Genomic DNA, 12,667 nt, shown 5'->3' with positions numbered 1-12,667 from the left:
TGGAATTGGGATGAAGTGAGTCACCATGGGTTTGTGAGACCGTTACCGTTATATGGATCCTGATTATGATTAGCCGGGTAAATGGGAGATCGACGCCCTCGTGTGCACCTACCGTTACCGTTACCGTTAACCACAGATTGGTTTCTTTATTTGGGCGCACTTGATAATTTAGATCTGATTGCAGCTCGCAGGGTGGCCTCCTGTTTTGAGCGCCTGATGATCTCTATTTGATGGAGACGACCGGGTTGCCTCCTGTTGGTATATATATATATATATATATATATATATATATATATATATATATATATATATATATATCATTATATATGAAAGTTTTAGGTTCCTGCAACCTTAATCTGGGATCCCCAGAATTAAGTCAGAGTGTGGAGGGAGAAGAGAAAGGTGCCGTCAACACGGACTTAACCGAACAAACTTAACATAACAACTTTAAACAATTTTATTTAAATACAAAATACTAAATATAACACAATATTTTATACGTACAAAGGTTTTATAATTAGACTTTCTCCAACTTTGATTGCTTACAATGAACTGAGAATCAAAATGGGAGAGGGACTTCTAAGAGAGAGATGTTTTTGGCTTATTTCTACCTCCTGCCTTCACAAGGGGAGAGGCTCCCTATTTATAAGAAAATTAAGAATCTTTACTGTTTGTCTTTTACTGTTGATGAATAATGGTTGGTCTGCCACCGAATCTTGCCCTTTACTGTGGATGAACAGTGGTTGGTCTGCCACCGAATCTTGACTTTTACTGTTGATATAGTAACCTGACTTTTACTGTTGAAAATTAATGAGTGGAAGGAATAAGGTTCCTTCTGCCTATTTTATAGGGAATCAGAACAAGATGAGGACGATGATGTGTCCTTCTTTTTCTTTTCTTTTCTTTTTATTTTTTCTTTTCTTTTTTCTTTTTGCTTTGTTTTTTCTTTTCTTGCTTTTGCTTTTTTATCGGCTTTACTTTTGATTTTTATTGGTGGCAAAATATTGTCTTCATCACTATCGTCAAAGGAAGATACAGAGACTGCTGAAGATGATGATGAAATGAATTTATTTTTGCCTTTATGACTTGTTTTAGATGAGGATTTACCAGATGATACGCCTCTAGGTTTACTGGATGATGGGTTTACGGGGAGTTCTGAGCTGGTTGAAAGTTGTTGAAACATTTCTTGACAGATCAGTTTATATTCTTCTGGGGTTTTAGCTGCAGCTAACCGGGCTTGACACTGTGTTCCAAATGTAGGGTTTTCCGGAATAGCGAGTGTACTAGCATAGGTTAATGCTGGCATGGAGGAATTAGCTATTTTAGTACAAATCCATTGACTGATTTTTATTTCAGTAGTGGTATTTTTGAAAGATCCCCACCATTTTATTTTGTGTCTTTTTACTAACATAGGAATTTGGGTTCCCGGAACATATTGATAATCAAAATACCATTGATATACCCAAGGGGTGAAGAAAGTCATACAATAATACATCAAGGATGGAATATGGACTTCTCCAGGATTAGGTTTATAGTGGGATTTAAAATAATGATATAAAGAAATAATATCAGGAGGAATGATATCCTCAGAGATACCTCTAGACTGCCACCACTTTTTAAACCAGTTTGGGATTTTTAAATCGGTTCGGATATGTTGATCAAAATAAACTAACCACGAATGAGTGGTAGTTGGATTTTGAATACAAAAAACTTTTTCCCAAGCTTCTTTGTAGTCAAAATAATTATATGTAGTATTGTGTTTATGTAAAACTTTAAATCTTACTGGAGTAGAAAGTGAAGATACGGGCCAATCTTTAGGATGAATAACCCGTTTTATTTGAATAGAAGAATGAGAAATTACAGTTTTATTTTTTGTATCAAAAGTATGTTTTATTTTTACAGAACCAGTATCTAGTAAAATATTATGATAATACTCCTGAGGTTTTGAAAAATCAGTTGGAACAAAATACCAATCCTCAGGATAATAATGCTTTATGATTTGCCAAGGATTAATATTATTATATCCGTCCTCGACTTCAATTTCATAATCATAAATATTTTTGACAAACCATTTATGAATACTACTATTATTAGAATACTGGATTTTTGGCAAATCCACAGCCATTAACGGATTTGATAAGTCTTTACTGTCTACCGTTTGAGACAGACTAGCCGTACCATGAACAGGTACGATCGCTTGAGGTTTAGAAATCATACCTGTATTTTCTGTGGAAGAAGATGCCATACCTTGCAAGGCCTTTAGTACCTCTGGAGATTGACTAAGTTCTTCAATCCATTTTTTGAGGTCTTTAGAAGGGGTTTGTTTACTAGTTAAGGTAAAGGTTTTAGGGAGATCTTCAGAATGCTCAGAAAGAGCTTTAGTGGGTGAATCGGGCTCTTGGATAGATTCTTTTCCCTTATCCTTCTTCTTTCCCATTGTTATGTAAGAATTCTCGTGTCAGAAAGTCTGGGATATTATTAATATTTCCTTTAATGTATTCTATATCAAATTCAAAAATACTTAAGAGTGCTTGCCATCGAGCAAAAATTTGTTTAGAGGCAAGATTTTGAACATCCTTTTGCAAAACATCTTTTGCAGATTTACAATCAATGCGGAGCAAAAACTTTTGATTTAATAAATCTGATTGAAATTTATGTATACATATGAGTATGCTTAAAATTTCTTTTTTAATGGTGGAATAATTATCTGTGTCGGATTCCAATGTCCTGACGTATATTGGATTATACGCACTTTACCATTGATTTTTTGTTTTAAGATGCCTCCATAACCTATGTTGGATGCATCTGTTTCTACAATTTTAAATGCAGTTGGATTGAGGATATATAAGTAAGGAATTTCTTTTACTAATGATTTAATATTTTTTACCAATTGTGTATGTTTGTCAGTCCAGGGACCAGTATTTTTTCTAAGTCTATCATGTAAGGGTTTTATCATGCAATTTAAATTAGGATAGAAATCAATGACATAATTTAAACAACCAAGGAATCGCTGAAGTTGTACTTTATTAGTGATTTCATCAGGAAATTTGTCTCCAAATACCATTGTTCTTTCTATTGGTTGAATGATTCCTTGTTCAATATAATGTCCTAAAAATCTGATTTTGGTTTTAAATAAATCCATTTTAGTTTGACTAAGTGCTAAACCATTTTTTTCTATAATCATACAGAAGGTTTTTAAATGTTTAAAATGGTTTTCAATAGTTTGACTAAATACTAACACATCATCAATATATACTATACAAAATTTTGAATATGGGTTAAATATATCATTCATTATTTTCTGAAATTCTGAAGGTGCATTTTTTAATCCAAAAGGCATTACATTCCATTCATATTGATCGAAAGGGACAGTAAATGATGTTTTATATCTATCTTTGGAGCAATTTGTATCTGCCAATAACCTGATTTCAAGTCAAATTTACTAAAAATATTAGCATTGTATAATTTCTTTAAAAGATCTTTTTTATTTGGAATTGGGTATCTTATCCATTTTAATGCTGCATTTAGTGGTTTATAGTTTATTACCAATCTTAGTACGCCTCGTTCTATTTTCACATTTTTATTAACATAAAATGCCGCACATGACCATGGGCTTCTTGATTTACAAATTAATTTTTTATTTTCTAATTCTTTGATTTCGTTTTTACAATGTTCTATTAATTCTGGACTCATTTGAATTGGCCTGGCTTTAGTTGTAATGGATTTTTCATTAAACTTATTTTCATATGGTAAATCGATTATATACTGTTTACGGTTCCAAAAAGCATTAGGGTGATCTGCACAAAGTTTTTTCTCCATATAATCTTTTAGGTTTTTTATTTTATTTTGTATAAATTCGGTTTCTAGTTGTCCTTTAATTCTTTTTAAACACATATTATTCTTTAAATCTTTTAAGTCTTCTTCCTTGGATTTTATTAATGAATTAATTTCTATTGTTCTAATAGAATGAGCTTTTAGTAAATCTAAGTTTTTTCTCCTAGGTTTCTCTGTAAATTCAAGACTAGCCTTTTTATTTTTTATTTTGAATTTAATACAATCTTCCTTAACTGAATAAGGTGTTATTAGGTTTATAAAAGGTGTTCCTAAAATTACCATATAATTTATTTGGGGAGAAATTAGAAATACTGTTTTTATTTCTAAATCTTGGTTTATAATTAGTGCTTCTACCTTGCCCACTAAAATTTCTTATTTTTAGAATTTAATCATATAATTATTTGATTTTATTTTTCTTACATCAATTAAATAAGAAATACTATAATTGGCCCCTGTAGTTGCCATCTAATGGGTGGATAGTTTTTTTTTTTTTTTAAATAAGTATAATTTTGAATTTATTTTAATTGGAATTGTTTTAGATTATTTAAGTCAATCTAGAGCATTAATTTATTTAATTTAAAAAAAGAGAGTACTCTCTCCGTTTTACTTTAATAGTAACAAATAGACATTTTACCTTGTTGCACTTTAAGTACTCATTTAGGAAGATTTTGAGAATACGTTAATTATTTTCACTAATTTTACTCATATTTATTAAGTGTTTTGTAGCCAAATTTAAGGAGAGCTTTTAATTATAAGAAGGATAATTTAGACATTTTATTATATATTTTTAAAAAATAAATGTATTTTAATTATTTTCTTAATCCTTGTGAAAAGATCAAATGTTGTTATTAAAGTGGAAATGAGGAAGTATTAATTTGTTTATCTAATTTTTATCAACAATTTACATAATCATTTCTATTAAAATTTTGTAGGTTATAGAATGTGAATAATGCAAATCACAAACACTGTGTTGTAACTAATTTGTATAGCATTCATGCTAAATTTATTTTATCTTAAGTGCATGTTATAAATGACAAACTGACCCTTAAATCTTTTTTGCTTTAATTTCCATATATTAATGCAAAAAAAATTAGGGATTAACTAGAGTAATCTCCCCTTTTATTTATTACTGATATAAAAAACACATTAGCTTCTCCAATTTGTCCAACCTCTAATAATAAATTCAAATGAGTTGAAAATATCCATAAATTGAAAAAAAAATTGAGATCTTGGAGGAAAATTAATTTTTTGAAAATTAATATTTTTCTACACCTACATAATTATATAATTTCAGAAAGAAAAAAACTAAGTTGACATAATATTAGAGTATCATCCATGATGAGTTGACATATCCATACTCGGTTGGCTTTTTACTATTTTTTTTTTATTTACATTAATTTCGCGTTGATTAAGTTCAAATTTAATATCATTAATATTATTTTAAGTAATCAAATCTTTCAATTTTCAATTCAGTTTTTTAAAGGTAATTAAATTAATAGCATCAATTTTTTCTATGATTAATTAATTTTTTAATAATTAACTAGATTAATATTATTTTAAATAGTGAAAATTTTGAATTTCTTTAATATCATAAATTTAATTTTTTTGATAATCAATTAAATTAATAATATCATTAATATTATTTTAAATAATAAAATCGTTTAGCTTCTTTTTCTAACTAGTTTTCTCAATCTAATTTATGTGAAACTTTGTGCCCATATTGCTCCACTGCTCTTAGAAGCAATTGGCTCCGCTGCTTTCCTGGTACTTCTTTTCCATAGTCCTCATTAGGCTCCAATCCCAGCTTCATTTGGCGTAGCTTCTGGGCTGTTAGAGGTTTATCGAAGAATAGTGTTTGTTGGCTATTAGAGGTTTATGGAAGAATAGTGTTTGTTGGAAGGTGGGTTCAGTTTCGAATATTTTGGTGTGGAATGATCCTTGGTTACCGAGCTCACCTTCTTCTATGATTTCCACATCGAGAACTGCTTCTACTAAAGTGCTAGTGGTTTCTGATCTCATTTGTGATGGACCATGGGTTTAGCTAGTGATTGCTCAGACTTTCAATGAGGATGATCGAGCGACTATTCATGCCATTCCGTTAAGTTTATCGCATAGGGAAGACAAGTTGATATGGAAGTTTGATAACAGGGGTTGTTATACTGTGCGAAGTGCTTATCGTTTGGTTACTGTTATGCCATGGCTGTCTCTATCTCTTGCCACAGTTCATCTGTGGCAGAAGTTTTGGCATGTAAAGGCTCCTCCAAAAGCTCTGAATATGGTCTAGCAGGCTTGTAATGGCGCTTTACCCAGCTTGGATTTATTACAACAGCTGTGTGCCTATGGCAAACTTTGCAGGGTGTGATATTAACGCAGCTTTAGATGTGAATAATAATCAAACTTAATAAAGATACTCGCCTAAAAATTTGGAAAAAAAAAAGTTTTAAAGGAATATTTTAACGAATATCTACAATGAAAATTATAATACAAAAATAAATCAAATGATTAAAAGGGATAATTAACTTCAATTATACAAGCAACAATACCAGTAATCTTCAAATTCAAGTTACGAGGAATTAGATTAAATACATAAATTACATTTTTCCTAGATAGAACAAAAATTATATGTCCATGGAGAGAAAAATTATTATTAGTGTTGTGTTCAAGGAAAAAGAAACTGCATGACAGGAAAACAACAGCCCTGCGAGAGAAAATTACTGTTAGATTTTGTTATTCTAGCTAGACTCAAATCCTAATGATATTTGCATATATTTGCCCCTATTTGTATGTGAAATAATTACTGATATATAATTTTGAATAAGTTAATACCAATAATAATGTAATTATAACCTTTAACAATATGTAATTATGTAATTATGTTCTTAACTTGTAAATAATTATGCAAGTGAATTACTATTTAGTTTTCTAATTATACAAGATTTCTTATTTTTAGTATTTAATTATATAGTTATCTGATTTTATTTTTCTTACATCAATTAATCCTTTGAAAATTTAACAAAAGAATTAAATAGTGTAATGAAAATAAAATCGAGAATTATATAATTAATCTAAACAACTAAAGGATGAAATAGTAATTCATATGCAAAATTTATTTTGGCTGTACCAATAAGGGAAATAATATGCGGAGTAAAAAGAAAAAAAAAAAGTAATACTTATGGATTTTACTAATAGAGATATCAATAATATAAAATTTGATATATTTTAGTAAGAAAACCGTAATTTGTTTTAGATTACCTATTTAAATCAGTCTAGTGGTTTAATTTATTCAATTTCAAAAAAAAAAAAATTATTTATCTAATTTTTATCAACAATTTACATAATCATTTCTATTAAATTTTGTAGGTTATAGATTGTGAGTAATACAAATCACAAACAGTGTTGTAACTAATTTGTATTGCATTCATGCTAAATTTATTTTATCTAAGAGCATGTTATAACTGACAAACCGACCTATAAATCTTTTTTGCTTTAATTTCCATATATTAATGATTAATAGAGTTGTCTCTCCTTTTAAATATATTGATATAAAAAATACATTGTCCTCTCCAATTTGTCCAACCTCTCATGATAAATTCCAATGAATTGAAAAAAAAATATTGAGATATTGGAGGAAAATTAATTTTCACTAAAATAATTAATGTTTTTCTAAATCTATATAGATATATAATTTCTGAAATAAAAAATCTGAATTAAGCGTAATATTAGATTATCATTCATGTTGAGTTGGCATTTTTTTGATTATTTTCTATTTCTATTTAATTTAATTTTGACATTGATAGAGTTGAAATTTAATATCATAAATATCGTTTCAAATAAATTTAATTATTTAAATATTAAATAAATCAATAGCATTAATTATTTTGATTATGAATTTTATTTTTAATAATTTACTAAATTAATAGTATTATTTTCAATAATCAAACTTTTCACTTTCTTTACTATCAGATATTTAATCTTTTAATAATTGATTAAATCAATACCATCATTAATATTATTTTAAATAATAAAATATTTTAGCTTCTTTTTTCTAATAATTAATGAAATCAATAACATTATTTAATGATATTATTAAAATACTTTTCAAAGTAATAAAAATTTTAAGATTTTTTTTTCCATATTTTGGAAATTTTGTTTTTTTTTTAATTTTTTATTATTTATTTCTATTGACTTCAAAATTTATATTGAATTAACAAGATAGTAGATCAAAGTATTTATCTCAACTTTATACTATTATATGAATTACAAATTTCTAACATCACTAGAATTCAATTATTACATATAAATAAGATTTTGGAATGAAATAATTGAAATATTAAATTTCTACAATATTATTTCAATTAATAATTTTTTTTTATCATTCAATTAAAATACTAATTAAATTATTTAAATTAAAATAATACAAATATAAATCACAATACTTTTTAAAAAATTACCGATCCAAATCAATTTAGAAACTAAAGATGAGAAGAAGGTTTAGATTAAGAGGGAAAGAAGAACGTACTGATCCAAATCTATCTATAAGCTGATGATCAGAAGAAGATTTAGTTAAGAGAGAGAGAAAGACTGGCGGGAGGGAGAGAGGGAAATGGAGAAAGATAAGAGATATTTTATAATTACTCTCTAATTTTTTTTAAAATGTATTTTGTATATTTAGAAAAGTAAAGGAAATATTTGTGGACGAATTTTTTTTTTTTTTTGAGTGGAATATTTATGGAAGGATTGATTCATTGGATGGAAGCAAAAATATAAAGATAAAACAGTCTATTTTTCAAAATACATGGATAAAGCAGTAGCTTTTAATAAATTACAGGTACAAGATTACAGTTTTTCATAAATTGAAACTACTAAAAAGAAGCTCCACTCTCCAAAATGCAATCTATCACAATTATTATACAATTCTGAGCATATACTTCAATTGCAGAAATAATTACAAATAAAAAAAACATAATAATGTAATTTATTTTTAGCTAGTAAATAATTACGATAACTTATTTTTGTTGTATCCAATTAAAAGTAGAGTTGAGAATTCAGTTAATTTGGTTAGTTTGAATCCAATTATTAAACTCAATAAAAAAAAAAACTAACTGAACAAATTTAGAAAACCGAAAAAACCAAGAATCAGATTTTTCAATAATCAAACCGAGTCAAAATAGAGAGAAAATCAAATTACATATATATATTGCTTTTTTTTTTATAATAGATAGAAAATATAACTAATCAAACAAAAACAATAAATTAGAAAATAACTTAGCAAATTCAAGCTCTCTATAAATAAATTAGAAATTGTATTCTAATTTTTCACATACAACAATTAATATTTATTATGTGAGTGAAGTAAAACAAATTTCTATCAAATAGATTTTAGCTATTTATTATAGGTTAGCAATGTTACTATAAATTTTTTCTAGGGCCTTAATTTTCAAAAAATAACATTTTCACTTTTAAGTTTATTAAGATTGCTTGAACTAAAACCGATTAAATTGAATAGATTTTTTACTGATTGAATTGAATTGATGACATTGAAAACTAGAATAAAATTAATTTAAGTAGCTGAAAAAATCGAACTGAATGCTCAACTCTAATTCAAAGAATTATACGGAATAAAATTGTAAACTTTGCTTTATGAATATTACAAACCGAGTTAAATTATATCTTTTCAAAGTCTATTTTTCTAGATTTAAATATCCGTTCCAAATAGTGAACATATTTTTTATTAGTATAAATATCAAATGTTTTTTTTCTGTAAAGAAAGAATTCTTAAAACTTTTAATGGATGAAAAATAATATATTCATTTATTTATTTTACTGGATACGAGAATTTTTTTTTTTTTTTTTTTTTTTTAGTATTAGGGGAGGGAATTCGATTTTGAAAAAAAGTTCCTGACCTTTTATTCCTTGAAATTTGATGTGAGTCTTAAATATAAAGCTATATTTACTAAGGTCAAGACTTCTTTAAAATTATAAATCAACCAAGATTTTCTATAAACAATATAAAGTACTAAACTTGTCTTAACATTTTTATTAAAGAGCTAAACAATTTACTAAAAACATAATGAAAAGCAATACATGTTAGATTATTTATAATATGTAAACATCATTCCTTCCTTGAGTATTACATCGCTCTTAGGGGCATTTGATTTAGCTATTTTATATAGTTGATAGCTATTTTATATCCAATAGTTATGTTGTGATTAGCAGCTGATAGCTGATAGAAGTCTCAATCAGCTGCTATTCCCATCGCCTATGCTTTGAAGTTTTTTTTGTATCAGTTGTATCTAATTCATATTTATATTATTTTGGACTTTATTAACTTCGTAAAAATAATTGCTAATAATTTTTATGATTATTTTATTTATAGTTATTTAAAAATAATTTCTACTATTTAAAATTTTTTAATTATTATTTTATTAATATAATATATTAAAATAAAAATAATATATTCACCTTAATTTAAAAAATATATATCTAATATATATATTATTTATCTAAGAAATAAATAAATATATATATATATATATGTAATAACAATAACAATAATATTCATTCATGTGCTTGTTGGAATATTTGTATTTATTGAATTATATTGTTTGCAATTAAGTATTTATTTATTTCTTTTGTTTTCAGAACCTTTTATATCATATACATAATTATTTCATTTTAAAAATTTTATAGGTTATAGACTGAGTAATAAAAATCACAAACTCTATGTTCTAACTAATTTAATAATGAATTCATGCTAAATTTATTCTATCCAATCACACGTTAAAAATGATCAACCAACTTATAAATCTTTTTAGCAGTATTTATATGTATTAGTGCAAAAGAAAATTAGGAATTAATAGAATAGTCTTCTCTCCTCTTTCTTATTTTTAATATATAAAAAATATATTATCCTTCTTTGTCCAACCTCTTACAACAAATTAAAATAAATTGAAAGTATTCTTAAATTGAGAAAACTTGAGGTATTGGAGGAAAACTAAATATTATTATTTATAAGGCTGAAATAGCTAAATTGATAAGAACATGTGGTTATTAATCAGAGGGTTTCTAATCGGGTTTAATTTCCTCGATTGTAGTTAAAAGAAAAATTTTCTTAAAAATATTTCATACATAAATGTTGATTTAAATTTACTATCCTAAAGAAAAACTAGTTTAATTTCAAATTTTGATTTAGGTATATTTAATCTTTCTACCTTTTTCATATAAAAATTTATCTCTCTCTAAGGGATGTATGCAAAATCCAATATTAATTAGAAAAAACATGAAATAAAATTTGATAAATTTATAATTTAACTAAGTATAATAATTATATTACTATCTTGGGAGATAATTAATTTTGTAATATAATTATTTTTTATTTTTATTTTTTATTTGAATGCCGATTATAATTGTCAACTAATTTGAAATTAAGAGTATTATAAATTTTGTAGTAATATCAAAACATGATAATTTTGTAGCTCTATCAAAAAAAAAAAATGTATCGAATAAATTTATAAGTATAAAATAAATTAGAAATTAAAAAGGTAATGTAATTATATAAAATATCTAATTTTACTGTCTAGTACTGCAACCAATAAATACCAACAACATGAGCCAAGAAATGGTGTATCAACAACTTTAAAAGAAACATAGACCCTGTCTAAGGGTATTTTAGTCCTCAATATATATGATTAAATTAATTTTATGAAATTCAGCTCAATTTGTATCAATTTTAATAGAAGTTGAACAGTTAAGATTAATTCGATGGAATTAAATTTCTAAAATTAAACTCTGAATTCTTTTCAAACCAAATATATAAAATATAAAATTCAATTTAATTCTACTAATTTTTTTAGTTAGTTTTAATTGTTGTTACAATTGTGACCAATTTGTATATTTATCTCATACTTCGAAATGACTAAATAATTTAATTTAAGAAATAAGCACAATAATAGACTATTGCAGCATAACGAAATCAACTTCATAAAAACATAATTCAAAATTAAAATCTCTAGTAAAGAAAAATGTTTTAGTTCTCACAACTAAATTTATATTTATATATATACACTAAAACGAGGGATTGGTGTAGTGGCATTTGAGGTTATTTTTGAAACCCAAAGCTTCTGAAGTTCAAACCAAGTGTTTTTAATTTTTGTTTTAATTTTTTGCACATATTTGTCAAAAGCTAAGACACGTGTTAGTCATGCATGGAGTTGGGGAGCAGATAGTTTCCATTTTTTTTTTTTTCCTTCCTTTGTTTCTCGCTTTTCTTCTCTTTTTTCTTCTTTGGGTTTATACATTTTCTCTCTTTTTTACACAAGTTTTCTTCAATTTACTTTTAATCTCCTAAATTTTTTGCTTCTTTATGCTCTCCTTTTGATTTCTCTTTCTATCTTTGGCCTTTAATTGTATCTTATTGGTAAGTAATTTACTATGTACTTTCTTGATTATCTACTTTGAATTTCGTTTATCAAGGTTATTTGCGTTTGATTATTTGTAAATTACCATTATTTTTTGTTAGGATATCGACTCTGATACCAGTTGTTGGGCATCAGCTCTGATACCACTCGTTGGGCCCTTTCAACCGAGTAAGAGAAAATTAATGTAGCGGAATAATAAAAATGTGACACACAGAAATTTACGTGGTTCACCCTCAACTGTTTAGGGCTACGTCCACGGGACGAACTCCGAATAATTCTTCCACTATTAAAACAATAGTAGGTACACACAGAGAGTAATACAAAAATAGTGGCACGCAAAGTGTTTCCCAAAAACACTCCAAAATAATCCTCACTATTTTTCTCTCCTTCGTTTTAGGAAACCCATCCTAAAATGG

At 26.4% G+C, this 12,667-nt stretch overlaps 1 protein-coding gene across 1 annotated transcript; it reads right to left on the bottom strand.

The window, feature by feature from the left end:
- Window positions 1-844: 844 nt before the first annotated feature.
- LOC149496083 (uncharacterized) lies at window positions 845-2,437 on the bottom strand. Its single transcript, XM_089720947.1, has one exon. It carries the CDS (start codon window positions 2,435-2,437, stop codon window positions 845-847), a length of 1,593 nt encoding a protein of 530 aa, XP_089577073.1.
- Window positions 2,438-12,667: the final 10,230 nt, after the last annotated feature.

Source organism: Jatropha curcas, chromosome 5 (assembly GCF_041381405.1).
Source record: "Jatropha curcas cultivar XTBG-Jc1 chromosome 5, XTBG_Jcur_1.0, whole genome shotgun sequence".
In the NCBI taxonomy this organism is placed as follows: Eukaryota; Viridiplantae; Streptophyta; class Magnoliopsida; order Malpighiales; family Euphorbiaceae; genus Jatropha; species Jatropha curcas.
This window is presented reverse-complemented; position numbering and strand designations above follow the sequence as displayed.